General features: G+C 45.8%; 1 protein-coding gene across 1 annotated transcript in view; it reads left to right on the top strand.

Annotated features, from left to right (window-relative positions):
• Positions 1-16,612, top strand: part of CDK13 (cyclin dependent kinase 13) — a 56,083-nt gene that overhangs the window by 3,719 nt on the left and 35,752 nt on the right. The window contains exons 2-3 of the mRNA XM_032181065.1: positions 4,133-5,130; positions 15,534-16,139. Coding sequence (XP_032036956.1) covers positions 4,133-5,130; positions 15,534-16,139 — 1,604 coding nt within the window. The remainder of the gene's footprint in view (positions 1-4,132; positions 5,131-15,533; positions 16,140-16,612) is intronic.

The following is a 16,612-nucleotide window of genomic DNA, read 5'->3' as shown; positions in this document are numbered from 1 at the left end:
TGCTGCTGCCTGCCTGGAGCACCTCCTGCCCTCCTGCTGCACTGACCCTGGGGTCTGCAGGGCTGGTGCTCACTCCTTGCTCTCCCAGCTGCTGTTGTGCAGCAGTTTTTTTTCCCCCTTTCTTAAATTGCTCTTACAAAGGTGCAAACAACATTGTTCATTGGCTCAGCCCTGGGCAGCGGTAGGGCCCTTTGGAGCCTGCCAAAACTGGCCTTTATCTAACATGGGGCAGCTTCTGGATTCTTCTCACAGAAGCTACCTCTGTGACCAAAACCTTGCCACGTAAACCCAGTACAATGGGTGAGGAAACTGACGGGCTATGTGAAACAGGGAAGAATTGCTTTTCTCTGCATGGGATTACTGTTCTTTATGAGCGAACTGTTTGACAGGTAGAAACCATTTTGGGTTTCTAAAAACAATACCTTATGTTTCCCTGTTGTTTTTAAGTGTGTGCTTGATCTCAACCCAAAGCTTTATTACTGTGGAATATCCTGAGTGTTTCAGACAATATTGGATGGATAAATCAATTTTATTCTGTCCCTGGTTCAACTGTCAGACTGGAAGAGTATATTACTGCATCTAGAAATAAGATTTCACCACACAGAAATTGCTTGTTAGTTCAGTACTCCTGAAAAACGGTTTAAACGATTATCATGATAATATTCCATGGAATTAATTAATGATACGAAATACATGCAGATGATGCAAAACTGGGAGGAGCTGTTGACTTTCTCATGGGTAGAGAGGCCTTGCAGAGAGATCTTGACAAATTATGGCTGGGCAATCCCCAACAATATGAAGTTTAACAAGGCCAAATGCCAGATTCCGCAACATTGGCTATATGCACAGGTTGGGCAACTAAACGTTGGAGAGCAGCCCCATGGAAAGGGATCTGGGGGTTCTGGTTGATTGCAAGTTGAATATGAGCCAACAGGGTGCCATGGCAGCCAGAAGGGCCAAACATGTCCTGGGGTACATTGAGAATGGCACCGCTAGCCCGCCAAGGGAAGGGACTGTCCTGCTCGGGCCTGTGCTGGTGCGGCCTTACCTTCACTGCTGTGTGCAGTTTTGGGTGCCACAATGTAAGAAACGCATAAAACTGTTATAGAGTGCCCAAAGGAGGGCTACGATGATGGTGAAGGGCCTGGAGGGCAAGATGTATGAGGAGCAGCTGAGGTCCCTTGGTTTGCTCAGCCCCAAGCAGAGCAGGCTGAGAGGAGGCCTCACAGCAGCCTGCAGCTCCTTCACGAGGGGAGCGGGGGGGCAGGCGCTGAGCTCTGCTCTCTGGGGACAGCGACAGGACCCGAGGGAATGGCATGGAGCTGGGACAAGGGAGGTTTGGGCTAGATATTTGGAAAAGGTTGTTCACCGAGTGGGTGTTCAGGCACTGGGACAGGCTCCCCAGGGAAGTGGTCATGGCACCGAGCCTGACGGAGTTCAAGAAGTGTTTGGACTCTCAACAGGTTTGATTTATGGGTGGTGCTATGGGGAGCCAGCAGTTTGACTCAATGATCCTTGTAGGTCCCTTCCAACTTGGATATTCTGTGATTCTGTGATTCTATGATGTGTTGTAGGTAGGTACTAAGCTATAATAGGTATTGTCAGAAAACTTTTTTTTTTTTTTTTTTTTTTTTTTTTTTTTTTAATGCAGTAGATAGTATGAGTATAGCAGTAAGATGAGTGTCCTCATTAGTGGTCTCTTCAGGATGTCTCCAGTGCTCAGGTGTCCAGTTGCACATCAAGGACATCCATGGCTCCCAGGCCAAAGGCCGAGCTCTGGGCCTAGTCCCCAGCCTGACAGCCATTGCTCCTGCCAGCGTGGAGCAGCCATTTTCTGTCAGCATTTTCTCATGACAGTCAGGTTCCCTCCGTCAGTGCTGCCATCAGGGGCGCCCCAGGAGCCGTGTGACGTCACCACAGAGTCACTGTCACCCTATGGCTTCACAAAATGTAGCTGGCTCTAAGTGCCCTTGAGCATTGAGTCCTGCTGGAGGCATGTGAGACATCAAGGTCCTGCTGGCAGAATGTGAGAGGTTGAGGTGTTGCTGATGGCATGCAAGACATCAAGGCCCTTCTGATGGCATGCAAGACATCGAGGTCCTGCTGGTAGCACGAGACATCAATGTCCTGCTGGTGGAACACAAGATATCCTGCAAGTGGCAACCAAGGGATGTGGACTGGAGGCTGCTGATAGTTGCCTGGCACCTGGACAGCCTCCTGCAGAGGACAAGCATCTCCACACTAGGGCAGCCACAGGCACCATGAGCCAGCCACCCCAGGAGCTGCCAGTGGAGACCCAGAGGGTTGAGACGTGCCCCATCTACTTAGGCCCACTGGCCGACACAGCTCGCCTGGACTTCTGCAGACACCATTTCTGCATGGAGTGCATCCAGCCCTGAGCCGCTGCCAGGGCCAACTACCCACTCTGCCTGGCCCTGTGGAAGGTTCCAACCCAGTACAGGGCTAGGGCTGCAACTTCTAGGGGCAGTTGTGATGGAGCCCATCCAGCTACCGGTTCTGCAGCACCTCACCCAGGTGTAGGGAGCACAGGGAGCGCAGCCCATCCATGCCCCACCAATGTGTCCGCTGCCTCTCATGGCACTGGGAGTGGATGGGCATAGACAGGCCTGGTCCTCCTCATGTCATCAACCACAAGGACACCTCATGGCTTTGCTGGGCTCGGCAGGAACCAGGAGCTGGATTTCTGCTTGCTGCAGCTCTGCTTCGGCCCTGGATTTAATCTGGAGCCTGCAAAGGACATAGCTCTCCTGTTAGTGCATGGTGGCGTCATGCGAGGCTAGGCAAACATGTGGCCAGGGCCTGCTCAAAGGTCAGGCACCATTTTGATATTTCCTTGTGTTGTACATGAGTAGAAAATAGACTTGCTACCAGCTGGAATTAAAACTTTGTTAAATTACACTCGTGTAAAAATTACTAGCTGGGCCCAGTGATTTAGCTAGCTGGTGGAGAGGTCAGAGCTACTTCTTATTAGTCGTAGAGCACATCTTTCTATATGCTCATAGCTGGAAGGAACCTTCATTGCTAATAAAACTGACTTTATCCAAGAGCAGACTCCCAGCTGGGGGAAAGCAGTGCGCATTTCCCTGACCCTGGCAAGGTGATTCAAATCATGCTGCGGCTCAGACATGCCATTTCCAACTGAGAGCCGCCGAGAAACACATCAGCACGCTTCGTGCGACGAGGCAAGACGAAGGTGCTGCTGTTTTATCGTGCCTATGCCCCGCACAGCGCAGGCACAGGGATGCCGAGCGCCCTTAGCGCTGGGAGCGAGCCGGGCCCCATCCAACCCCTGCGCCGCCGGAAGCGCCATCTGCCCCCCCGCCCCGCGCCGCGCCATTAACAGGGGCGATCCTCTCGCGAGAGCGCGGCGGTGGGCGGGGCCGCGCCTCGCGAGAGCCGCTCGGAGCGGGGCAGCGAGGACGAGGAAGGAGGGGAGGGAGGGGAGGAGGGGAGCCGCGAAGGGGACGGGGCGAAATCTCGCGAGAGCGGGGCGGCGCGCCGGGCTCCGGGCATGCGGGCGAGAGCGGCGGCCGCGGCGCGCGATTGGCGGCGCGCGGCTCCCCCCCCGGCGCCGGCCCCGCGCATGCGCGGCGCGCCGCCGGGCCGTGTCCCCGGTGCGTGTGGCGGGGCGGTGCGCGGCGCGGAGCTGCGGGCCCGGCCGGCCGCGGGCACGGTAAGCGGGCGGGCAGCCGGCCGGCGGCTGGCGGCGGCGGGAGGCGGCCGAGGAGCAGGAGCAGGAGGCCGAGGAGGGGGCCCGCTGCCCGGCGCCCGCCTGCCGCTGCGGCGGGAACGCGGCGCCGCGTCGCCATGGCGCCCTGAGCCCGGCGGCGGCCGAGTGGCAGCGCCGAGGCCGCGTCCCCGCCGCGGGCCGTGAGCGGGCCCCATGCCGAGCACCTCGGAGGCGGCGGCGGGCGGCGGCGGCGGCAGCGGGGGGAGCCGGGGCTGGGCCGGCGGCGGCGGCGGGGCGGAGGCGGGCGGCGACAAGAAGCGGCTGCACCACCGGCGGCGGAAGCGCTTCGCGGCCCAGCCGCAGCCGCCCCCCCCGCCGCCGCCGCCGCCGCCCGCCCCGCACCCGCTGCTGTTCCCGCTGCTGCAGCCGCCCCTCCTGCAGCCGCCGCTCCTGCAGCCGCCGCTGCCGCCGCAGTCGCTGCTCTTCCTGGCGGCCACCGGCGCCTCGTCGTGCTGCGGGGACGGCGGGGAGCGGAAGCGGCCGCGGGGCAAGCGGCGCTCGGGCTCCCGGCACAAGCGGCGGCGGGGCCGCGGCGGGGGCGGCGGCGGCGGCGGGGCGCAGGAGGCGGAGAAGCGGCGGGGCGGCGCGGGGCTCGGCACCCTGCTGGAGGAGTACGACGACGTGAGCTCCCAGTCCGAGGGGCTGGTGGGCGGCGGCGCGGCCGGAGCCGGCGGCGGCGGCGGAGGAGGAGGAGGAGGCAGCGGGGCGGGGAGCCCGGCCTCCTCCCCCGGCGGCAGGCAGCGGGGCGAGGCGGAGAGGAGCAGCCGGTCCCGCCGGGAGCACCGCAGCAGCAGCGGCCGCTCCAAGGAGCGGCACCGGGAGCACCGGCGGCGGGGCGACGACAAGCCGCAGGAGGGGGCGGCTGCCTCCGGCCGCGGGGGTGGCGAGGCCACCTCGTCGTCGTCCTCCTCCAAGTCCCGCAGCCGCCACAACCACACCGGCGGCCAGGACCGGGAGGGACTCAAGAGCAGCAGCGACCGCAGGAAGGGGTCCCTTGCCTCGCCCAGCAGCAGCAGGAAGGAGCGGGAGAGCAAAGCCCATCGCAGCCGGACTAAAGCGGCCAAGGAGCCGCCGTCGGCTTACAAGGACCCACCGAAAGCCTACCGGGATGACAAGCCCGAGCCCAAAGCCTACCGGCGGCAGCGCTCGTCCCCTAGCCCTGGGAGGGATGACAGCCCCCCGCTGCACCGCTCGTCGCAGAGCCAGCGGAGCCGCAAGTCCCTCAGCCCCGTGGGCGGCCGCTCACCCCTCAGCCCCTACAGCCGCCGCCGCTCCCCCAGCTACAGCCGGCACAGCTCCTACGAGCGCGGCGGGGATGTGTCGCCCAGTCCCTACAGCAGCTGGCGGAGGTCACGGAGCCCCTACAGCCCTGTTATCCGGTGAGTGCAAGGTGAGGGAGGCTCTGCGGGTAGAGGAGGGGAGCAGAGGCCAGGGCTGGGCCCGAGGGCAGGCTGGAGAGGCTTGCAGCTGGCAGTAAAAGGCCTCCCTCTTGCTGCCAGAGAGCTGTGTGGAAAGGGAACTGGGCCTCATACAAATATCGGCCTGTCCTGCCCTGCCCTGGCATGGGGAGAGGGAGGCGAGGGTGCTGGTGACACTCCTGCCGCTGGTTCCTCCCTGTCAGAGACCCCGCATAGCTGGCAGATGAGCCTGCCAGGGCTGGAGCCCAAGAGGGCACTTTCAAGTGAGAATGACCCAATGAAAACACTTCTTGGAGGACAAATTTTCCAGAGGTCCGATTTTGGTTTCAAATCTTATGACGTATGGGTATTCTCAGGTACATCCTTATTCTACCTCCTATACCACTAAAGAAGAGGGTGCATTTTAAACATATTTTTGTCAATTTGCTTCCCACTAGTCTAAAGAGGAACCGAGCTGATGGGGAATTCACGTTACTAGTGTTTCTTGTTCGATTTAGAGGCCTGTAGAAAGATTCAGACTTGATTTCAATAGGAAAATGAGCCAGTGTCAAGTTTTGCTAAATTGCCTCTGTGTTTTACGCAGCTTATGAAAATTCACCTGAGCTTGTTTCACAGTACTTGTTATTTGGTGTGTGCTTGAAAATTATTTTCTTATTCTTAGTGGGGACAAAGAATGTGAAGTTTGGTGTTTCTGTGATTTTCTGAGTTTCACATAGAGCAGAAACAGGGACTGTATCTCTATAATCAGAATTAAAGCACTTGAAAATATTTTCGCTTACAGCAAAACCACTGGGAATGTAAAGTATTTGGTTAGTATGTTTTTAGCATTGAAAATTCTAATTTCCCACATTGAAACCTTACTGCTGCCCCGTTGTTTATGAGTTTGCTTAAATTCACATCTGGGCTTAGATTTCAAATGTATTGGGTGATATGTTGGCAAGAAATTTGTTTGCAATGCGTTACCCGGTAGGTTGTCTGAGAACTGTTCTCTGGTGTTTCTAATGCATCAGTTACCATTTGGGGTATCCTGTGATGATGCCCAAGTTGTTCCTGTGTTTTGCTGGCTGTTGGTAATGTCTGCTGTCTGGGGTGTGCATCCTGTGCTGTTCATAGAATGAAGTAACAAAACCGTGCCCTGTTTTGTTCAGAGGTGCAAAACAAAGGTGCCTTTGGAGGAAAGAAAGAAAAAGTGGTCGTTTTAAGGTAGGGTTGTATGGAAAAATGTTGTTAACAATAGAGTGTTTCAAGCAGAGAGCACTGAGTGCTCCGAAAAAGAGCACTCTGTTGTTGCTCCACGGAGCCTGTTCCAAGTTGTTAAGGATACTTTTGCAGGATGATTTGAATAATAGAATAGCAGGAATGTTACTGGAATATTTGGATTTAACCACTCCACAGAATATTTTCTGTAGATGTTTTTGTCTTGGAGTAGGAAAGCCAAATAATGTCAGAGCTGCATGCACAAGGTTTGTGCTTCCGAGTAGCCATGTTAGCCAGACTGACGGTCCCATTAATTTGGGGTCCCATCTGATGTGCTGGCTGATGCTGCTGTAGCAGCAGGTACAGAAGGTCTTGTAGGGTGCTGTTACAGGGCAGAGTTTTGTAGGTGTTCTTTGTTTACTTTTTTCCTGCGGGTAGGGGACCCGTGGTTTGAAGTGTGAGTTTGTTTCCTCATTTTTGTATTGTCTTTGTCATAAGCGTGTAAATCTTCCTCGAGTTACAGGTCTGCTTTCAGAAGTTAGCTTTGTGACTTCACTCCTTCCTTCCTACAGTTAAACTGGAATTTGCATCCCGCCTTTATCTGGGTACAGAGAAATCGTTTTGTTAACTAATTCAGATTGTCAGGTTTATTGGAGAGGGATCAGAATGGCTGAGAGAAAGAAGTTGTTTCGTGTAGAAGGTGAGGTCAGCCTGTCCTAACGTGGCATTCATTTTTAAAATGTCATTTCCACAGAAAAAGAAGGAAAACAAAAGCACGAGGATAAGCTTTGTTGTTCATAATGTTTGCCTCTTGTGGAGAAACGCAAGTTACTGTTTCTTTGCTGTCATGCAGCTCCTGCGCATTACGTGCGTTGTGGTGGTGCTCGGGAAATAAAGATGGAAGATAATGAACTGATCGGTTTAGCCCTTCAAAACTGTCATTGTTGTTTTTATTGCTTAACTTTCTGGTACTGCACCTAAAATGCTGAAAATTGTTGCTCTGTTGCTTAGATAATGGTATAGCAGCCTTAGACCTGGTAGAATATGATTTCATGAAGGCAAGAGCTTCATACAGCACCTGTCTGCTTGATCTGGATGATTTAAGGATGTAATTCTGGGCTTGTGTCCAGCTGTAATGGTGTCAAGACAGTAAGAACTTTGTATGTTACTAAGCATTGCAGCCTTGCTCTTTTCAATCTCTTTCATATATGAATCTCCAATAATGTTATATTAATTATCGAGTTATTTTGGGATGCAGAAAATGAGAATGAAGTGGTTGTAGCAAGCCTGAAGAACTCGAGTGTCTGGAGCCCTGATTTTTTCATCTCTGAGCTGCTTAGGGAGAAAGTTCCAGTAAACAGTAGAAGAGAAACAAGTGAAGTCAGTGCCACTCGTTTCAATTCCTGGTTTTCTGGAGCAGCAGTAACAATGAAATTAATGCGAGTTACCAGTTCTGATTGCAGTAGTGATGGGCTGTTATCTTTCAGCGGTGTTGCCTGGAGATTGCTTCTGAACAGAAGCAAAGACACTAAATAAGTGTTTTGTGCTTGGAAAATTATCTTTGAATGGGAGACTAATTGCCTTTGCCATTACAATCGCAATAAACATCTATGTTTTGGGCAAACTGATTGCTTGAGCTCTTTCCACTTGCCGGACAAAACTTTTTTTACTTGCTGCTGGTGGATTTGTATTATGTTTTCTTGTGGACTGTAGCAGAGTTGTTCTGAAGCAGTGTGTGCACATCTCCAGAATGGGAATTCTTCCATTATATGAAAACCATGAGGAGGTTATTTCCCTACTGAGAAGTGGACTTGATTTTTATTAAACTTAGGGATTTTTTTTTTTTAAATAAGAAAACACCAAGATCAACAAAACAAACAGTCTCTTTTTTTGAAACTGGCTTAGGATGAGATTGTAGGGGGAGAGCTATTTATTTTTTTTTTTTTTTTTTGTAACTTCAGTCAGGTCATATGCTATGTGATCACACATTTAATTCAGCTAGTTGTATAGATGAGTAATTGCGTTTTTCCAAATGTGGATACACCTACCCATCTGCCTGGGATAAAAGTAAGTAGGTGGGGCACCACTAGCGTAGTACTATGGTGCGCATGGATGTTGCTTGGAGGAAAAATACAAGTTTGCTTCTCCTACTGGTACTACAGAGCCATCTCTTTCTACAGCTGTCACTAGTCTGTAGCAGCGAGGCTCTGAAATATGCATAATTTTTGCGATAAACCGAGACGAGTGTAGGGAAAGTGGTAAAATAGACATTAAACTGGTAAATCTCCACTTTGTGGAGAAACCATGGTTTCGTACGCTGTACAAAAATAGCTTTGCAGCCAGTGATTTTGATACTTTGAGATTTAAAGCAGTACGAGAGGTTTTTGGATGTTTTTTTCCTCTTGTGCGGTGAAAAGAGATTTTCTGTATAAAACCCTTTAATCTTGTTTAGTAAAACTGTATTTTGCAAAATTTTAATGTGGAACTACATATTTTCCCTGTTGGAATAGCGATTACTTGCAGTGCATTTGAGGCCCTTGCTTTAGTACATATTTTGAAATTAAGACCTCTTCTTACTTGGCAGTGGACTTTACCTTGTGCTAACTGTGATGATGTGCCTTTCATCTTCCTTCTTGCTTCTTTTTTTTTTCCCGTATCGTGGGAAGCAACATCATTTGAAAAAAAAAAAAAAAAAAAAGCAAAAATTACAATGTGTACTAGAATTTGAGTTGATTTTTTACAAGTTGATTTCTTTGTGTGCAGAGCTCTTGTCTTAGGACACTGGGCTATAAAGCAGATTTAAAAACCAAAATCGTATTCATTTTCGGTATTCCCATGCTGCATGTGTTGGAGAGCAGAGATTTACAGTTTGACTCTGTAAAGCAAGTTACGTGGTCTTCATGTGCGAAGCAGAATAGGTGGTTGGTTGATTGAGGAGCTACTTGGAATATAACCCTGCACCAAGAGCTCAAGAAAATAAACAAAATGAATTAAAAAGATACGAAGGGAGAGTGCTAATGATGTTTTGGCTTAAAGAAGTGAATCGCGCATTGGCCTGCTACTGCAACATGGCAAAGCTGTACTGTGAGCTGCAATGTTTTTGTCAAGGTGGTTTATGTTACTGCGTGATTATAAACGTCTTGGAAGATCTGTGGTGAAGCCAATTGATTAAATTTAGGTCTCCCCTTTAAAACGCACTCTGACCTTACCATGAACTGGAAGCTGGCAGTGCGTGCTCGGTAGCGCTACGTTCGCTGTCTGTTGGTGATAGACCTGGGCTACAGCATGTTTTAACCTCCTTTGGTTCTGTTTGCTTGCTTGTTATTCCCCTCTTATTCTGATGAATCCCTTTGTGTTAGGTTTTGTCTAAAAGTAAGCAAACATAGGACAAAAATCAGTTTTATTGTTCGGCTCTGCAGACCCTGATACCTTTCAAGTGTAATATTGTTTGTGTGTAGGTAATGCATGTAGCTGACTATTGGCATGCTCCTGAAGCAGTTAAGAAGAGGGTCTCAAGTTTACAAACAGAAGATAACACATCTGTTCTGATTTGCTAATCAAATTTAGGGGTCGGTTTGTTTTTAATAGATGTGTGGGGGTGGAATGGGGAAGAGAGGAGCACGTAGGAAAGTAGCGCGACAAGAAATGTTTAAGCTAAGTGAGACTCATGTTCTTGGAAACCTGAGGTGTTAATTATTTGTTAATTTTCATAACACTTATGAAAAATGTTTTCGTAAATGTCCACTATTTTTTTCCATTCATTTTCCTTTCTCTTTCAGATATCAAGATAGTAAAATGTAGGCCTTTAAGATTTCAGTTGCTGGTTGGAATAGCTTCATGGTCTGCCTGAAAATGTGATGTTACATTAACAGACATTTCTTGTTAAAGTTCACCAAGGAATCTGTTTGATAACTGATAAGTTAACTAATGAAATGCAATAGTATGTTTTATTGCAGGAAGGAGGAGCATTGTGACAGGTTGGAAACTTGTAACTGATAATACTTTGATATCTGAAATATGTTCTTATACAGTGAATAAGTGCATTGTATTAAGCAACAACAATTTTTTTCTTTATTTCCTAGAGGAAAACAAATCTCTGCCTACTTTTTATTGCTGTAAAAAATGGAGGAAAAGTGAGGCTGAGTTTTGGGTTGGGGATGAATCCCTTACTAGTGCTGCCCTCCTTTGTTTCTTTAAACCTGCTTCTTCTCCTACACGCTTTCTAGATAACATCTTGATTTTTTTTTTCTGGTTTCATGTTTTTAGCTAGACATAATATTGTGTAATTACGTCAATTTCCCTTTGCAGCTAATGTAGTTGTTCTCCTAGTCTCCTTTGTTGCTGTCTCCAGGGAAGGAAAAAAGCAGCTCTGTGTAAGGAACTTCTTCGTTCTGCTGCTGACTAGTCCTGCTGATACTTCCAGGTTTTCTTATTTATTTATTTTCCTCTGTATGTAAAACATGCTGGAATGGGAATATGGGTCAGAAGTGGCTTTATGAGAATGGTGAAGTTTGGCAGTTACCCTCTTTGCGGGTATGGAGGCCTGTGCAAGGTGAATCCAAGGCACTCGTGGAAGGCTGTTGATAGCCAAACGTGGTGGCAGAGGCACTTGTAAACAAGGTGGGACTGCTGAGTGCAAACTGGAAGAAATATTACCTGGAAAAGTGGCTCCCTACTTGTTTCCTCCCGCATACATTGCCAGCAGATGCTGGTGCTCTTGGCTTGGGAGGTTTGGCTGCAGTCCTGGCAATTAGGACGTGTCTGATCTCTCCAGAGAAGATGGGTGAAGATGCCTGCATTGTTTTGCTGGATTTGTTTGCCGTTCGCAACACAGTTCTGCATGTTTGGAGCCTCTGTCCTGGTGTTCTTGGTTACTGTGTTGAAAACAAACTGTCCTAACTAAGGACTAAATAATTGGTAGCAAATAAATGTCAGGTAAGGCATTTTATGTGTGTGCGTATGCATGCATGCGCATTTCCTAGAAGTCTGGTGGAAGATTTAGAGAGTATTTCAGATGTCTCTGCTGGTGTTTTCTCAGGGTCCCAGTAAAATGTTAGTGTCTCGTTAAAATGGCAGGCACTGGCTATTATGTCAGCCCATTGCTGTGCTGCTGTCACTTCATCTTTTATTTCTAATGAGCGCTAGCTCTGAAGAGCGCGAGTTAGCTGGCTTTACATACAGGGCAGTATTTCTCCACTCTGAGCCCTGTGTGCACTTCTGAGGGAAAGCTTGTAAATGTCTGCTGTTTTGCTTTTGTGCCATTTTTATAGATGGAAACTTGTACACAAGTTTTGTCTAGCCTGGGAGATTCTCTTGAGACCTTTGAATGAATGCTTATGGCAGTGATAGTCAAATATCTGAAAAGATCATTAAATGTAGGAAGTCATGAAGTTTTATCAATGTGACTGGAATAACCAGAGCTTCGAAAAAGCTGACTTTTACTTAAGTTTCAGCATTTGTCTGTTCAGTTGCAAGTGTTTGTGTTTCCTGCCACTCCTGCATTGAGCCTAGAAGACAAGGTACAGCAAGACATTGTTGCAAAGGTCCTTGGGATGCCGATGGAGGAGCTGGTTTATTATTAGCCCAGACATGCATTACGTAATGCAACGTTTAAAAAAAAAAAAAAAAAACAAACTGCTGACATAAATCATCAAAAAATTTTTGGAAAAAATCAAACCATTGCAGAGGCTGTGCTCAGCGTATTTCAAAACCTCGTTCTGATCTGATGTTAAGGGCTGTAGTATGCAGTGGAACTGAAACTTATATAATTGAGTGCAGGAGACTTTGGTCTTTCCTTCTGGATGCAGTGCTGATATGAGAACGTTACGCTGTTGTCTGTTGCGGCAGGAAACCTGGGGAGGGGAATAGTTGGGTGTTTTTGTGCAGAGCTTGTGTAAATAAATCTATGTTCGTGTCCCAGGCTATCTTGGCTGATATTGGTAAAATATGTATGTGGAGCCACTGTCAGTGCTTGACTTGATTGCGCGTTTCTTTTTGAAGCTGGTATAAAGATTTAAGATACTTGTTCCTTAGCTTTTCAAAACCGTCTCTTCCTCACCAAAACGTTGGGAGCTGACCAGGTGAGCATTTGTAGTTACTGTGTTTTGAACAGATTTTCCCATTTCATCCTTAGTTGTGATTTAAATGAATGTGTTTTATTTGGGACTGAAGTGGAATAGAAACAGCCTTATGATGAGACAAGGTGTCTCAAGAACTGCAATGTTTTAATCTGCTGCTTCTCTTTTCAAGTGAATATGGAATTACGCCTGTATTTTTTGATTGCTGACATAGATTACTTGCTTTATTTTAGGCACTTTTCTAAAAATAAATAAATGTAAGAAAACAACAAAAACCACAAATCATACTTGTGAAAGGAACAGACTTATTTAACCCCCCCCCCAGGGCATGCTTTGCATTAAAACTCGAACACAGATGAGGCGAGTTGCAGCGAGGTCTCTGAAGGCGGAGGAGTGTGTTCTGTAGGTACAGGGAGCAAGTTTCAGTTCAAAGGAGCTAATCCGGGAACAAGATGTGCAAGTGTTTTCCAAGATGGGGCAGTGACATTCTTTGAAATGATGCATCATTTATACAAGGCAGCTCAGGATTCATAGGGCCTATTAGCTTGCACTTGATGCTGGAGAAATTGAATTATCCTGATTCTACAGCCAGTATAGATTGGCAAGCACCATACATCAGCTAGGGGTAATAATTCCTCTCAGAAGATGAGATAGCAGGATGAAGAGAGCTCTGACCTAGCACTTGAAGTGTGTTTATTATTTGCATATCTTCAGCCCTCCTTTTGTTTCCTGCTGCCTCATCACAACTTCATAGTATGGAACATTTTAACTTAAAAAAAAAAATAAAAATAAAAAAAAAATTGTTTCACTTTTGCCAAGCCTCTGAAAACTTTTTGAGCCTAAAATATGGTACATAAACTTCCCAAGTAACAACGAGAAAAAGAACTTCAGTGGCTTCTTTCATAATGGAGCAGAAATTAGTTTTCAGGAGAATTTTTCTGACCAATATTGTGATTTTTTTTACTGGCTTTTAATGGAGATGGGCTTTCTGAGCTGTTTTTTATTGGGCTGTGATTGTCATTTAAATGACAAGGCCTAAGTAAATGACTGAATATTTAGTGTCAGAAGGTGGAATAGAAGGGATCAAAGCATCCAGTTATCCAGAAGCCAAACACTACTTTGTCCATTCTTTCACTAAAACCTATACCAAGTGTTTTTTTATTTTCTTTCTTTAGTTGATCCCCAAACCTCAGTTAAAAATTCTCCCCCCAAAAATGCATAATTCATTTTTTTGTTTAATATTTACTTTATCTGTAATTTATTTCAATTACTTTGTTGTTGTGTAGTGCCAGAAAATTCTGTAAACCTGTCCCTGATGTAGGATTGAGCTGTGTTAGTTTTCAAGAATTGCCCTCATATGAGCTTTGGATTTTTTAAAGGTCTCTGTAGCTGTTTGGATCAATATCAGTTTCATCTATAAAATTTTGAAGTTTTTGATAGAGTACACAGTGTGCACCTAGACTTTTTTTTAATCACTCCTACGTAATCTCAATTGTCTTAATGATTTTTTTCTGTTGTTCAGGGAAAAAGTTTGAAGAGGCATTTTTTTAATGCTGGAAAAGCTTGGAAAGTAGCAGATACTGCTCATAAAGTAGAAATGTTTTATACGATCTTAAATATTTGTTCAGTTGAAGCAATGAAATGTGATTTCATATGTTAATAATTAAAACTGCATTCATTTGTTACCAAAATATGGATTTGACATAGTGGTGATTAGATGTGACCATAATGATTGTAGTTAGATTTATTCTTGTTTGGTTTAAACTTTTGGAAAGTTAAACACCGTGATGCTGTCTTTTGATCTCTGAAGTTCCTAGAGCTCCAGAAAGTCTTAGTTTTACTACTGTTTGATACTTTTTTTTTTTTTTGTCTAGCTAATGGAAACAATTTCATTTATCCTGATTTAATTTTATTCTTCCCTGCAAGTGAGATACCCAAGAAAAACAGATTTCCAGCAGACCTGAATCAAGATAATACTTGTAAATATAATGAATGCCTTTGCTATTTTTAGTATGGTATAATGAATTTAAAAAACATGTCGTATCTTTGTATTGAAGCACCAGTCTTGGCTACTTGTTCGCATGCCCCTCATCTCAATTAGTTTCTTCCTTTTTGCTTTTCTGTGGACTATTAACTAGTGGTAAAATTAATATGTCCCTTTGAAGATCTGAATGAAAAATATTTTCTATCAACTGGTATTTTTTGCACAGTTTGTTTTTACAGTTGTTAGGATACTTCCATTCCTCCCCTGCTGCCATTTGAGGTTGTTTTCCTGCTATGATTTTGTAGACAGCTTAGATAAAATCTTCTCCCTGTTCTGTTAGGCTTTTTATTCTGTTGCAGGTGTAGCATAGAGCTACTCATGGATTATGTTTGCTTCTCAGTAGATAGAACAAAAAAATACTAGGTGCTTTCTTCTCAGGGAGAGCAGGGAAGTCTTCATTTAAATTTTGAAAAAACAAAACACAAAAACTAAGGTTTATTGCTGTCTTTTAGCAGGTTACATTGCAGCCTTTAGTATTAAGATTATTTCTTAGGTAACATTTTAATTACAGTTGCAAAAGTGAAACTTAAGGAGATTCTACAATTGCTTCCTTCAGTGTTGTGTTTAGCTGCTTCTTGTTATGTTGTAACATTAATTTCATTTTCTTGAATTTTGGTTGTGTAGGCAGCTGTATTTTTCTAAAATCTTGCATATACTGAAGTTGGCAGCACAAGTAGTATAACATCAGATCTTTAAAGGAAAACAATGTTTCTGCTAAGTACTGAGGAAAAGGAAACTTATTTGTCTTATACTACGTTATTAGCCCTATAGTGTAGTATTTTGCAGTTCTTTATTGGGAGAAACTGTATCTAAGAGATCTTTAATGTTTTCTAGCAACCTGTTTTGATACAGAATCTGGATTTATGTTATTTTTAAACCTTTTTTTTTTTTTTTAGGTTCTGTCTTTCCTATTTTGTAGTTTTGTTTATTCTGTAAACACGGTGCTAGTGGTTGGTTTAAAAAGAGTACTTTATCAGAACTGCAGATACATCGAGATAAAAGTTGGACTAATTTTCAAGTGATTAAATTTTACTTTTCTGAAACAGGAGATCAGCAAAATCTCGAAGCAGAAGTCCATACTCATCAAGGCATTCAAGGTCTCGTAGCAGACACAGGTTGTCCAGATCCAGAAGTCGCCATTCAAGTATCTCTCCTAGTACATTGACTCTGAAGAGTAGCCTGGCTGCTGAGCTGAACAAAAACAAAAAAGCAAGAGCTGCTGAGGCAGCTAAAGCCAGTGCTAAAGCTTCCAACACTTCAACACCTACCAAGGGAAACACTGACACTGCTGCAAGCGCACCTCAAGTGAACAATGTAAAGGACCTGAAGAAAATAAAAGTTGAGCATACACCTTCTCCTACAAGCAGTGCAAATTTGAAGAATGACAAGGCAAAAGCAAAGGCCCCACTTCTGGAAACTAAAGGAGAAAATAATTTAATTGCAGACAAAAATACTAAACAGAAAACGGTGGCAGTAAAAGAGAATAAAACAACCGTTGTAAAACAGCAGCCGGTCACTGTAAAAGAGAAGACCAAACCGAGTACACCGAGTGTAGTAACCAAGGAGAAGGATCGCACTGTTGCACTACCAACTTCCACACTGCCACCCTTGCCTTTGCCTCCCACGCTGCCTGAAGATAAAGACACTGATAGGTGAGTTGTGTCATAGCTTTGCTTTGGGGGGTTGTCTGTTGGCTTTATTTATTTATTTTTCCTTTGCGAAAGGTACATGTAATTCTGTTTGCTGGGTGAGGGTGCTGAAGTAATTTGTTCTTGCTCTTCAGTTAAGGTGGCAGTTACTGGTGAACTGGAGGAATGAGATGTTTAAAATTATTTAATCAACTGTTTTTTGAAAAGAAAGGTTTAGCCTAGGAGGAGTCTTTCAATGAAAAATACACTAGACATGATTTAAAATTGCTGGTACATAATAGCTTTGGGAATAACATGTGTGCAAAATTCAGGATTTCAAGTTCAGCACAAATGTGGGCATCATTCTGGGGAAAAGATGAATTCAGTACCGATATCTGAAAGTCTTTAAGAAAAAAAAAAAAAAGGTGTTTGTGGTAAAGATTCTCTTCCATTTGTATGGCAATTATTTTCCTAATATCATAGATGTGTGTTATTTT

The sequence above is a fragment of the Aythya fuligula genome, chromosome 2 (assembly GCF_009819795.1).
Source record: "Aythya fuligula isolate bAytFul2 chromosome 2, bAytFul2.pri, whole genome shotgun sequence".
Taxonomy (NCBI): domain Eukaryota; kingdom Metazoa; phylum Chordata; class Aves; order Anseriformes; family Anatidae; genus Aythya; species Aythya fuligula.
The sequence above is the reverse complement of the archived record's forward strand: the minus strand, read 5'-3'. Positions and strand labels throughout refer to the sequence as shown.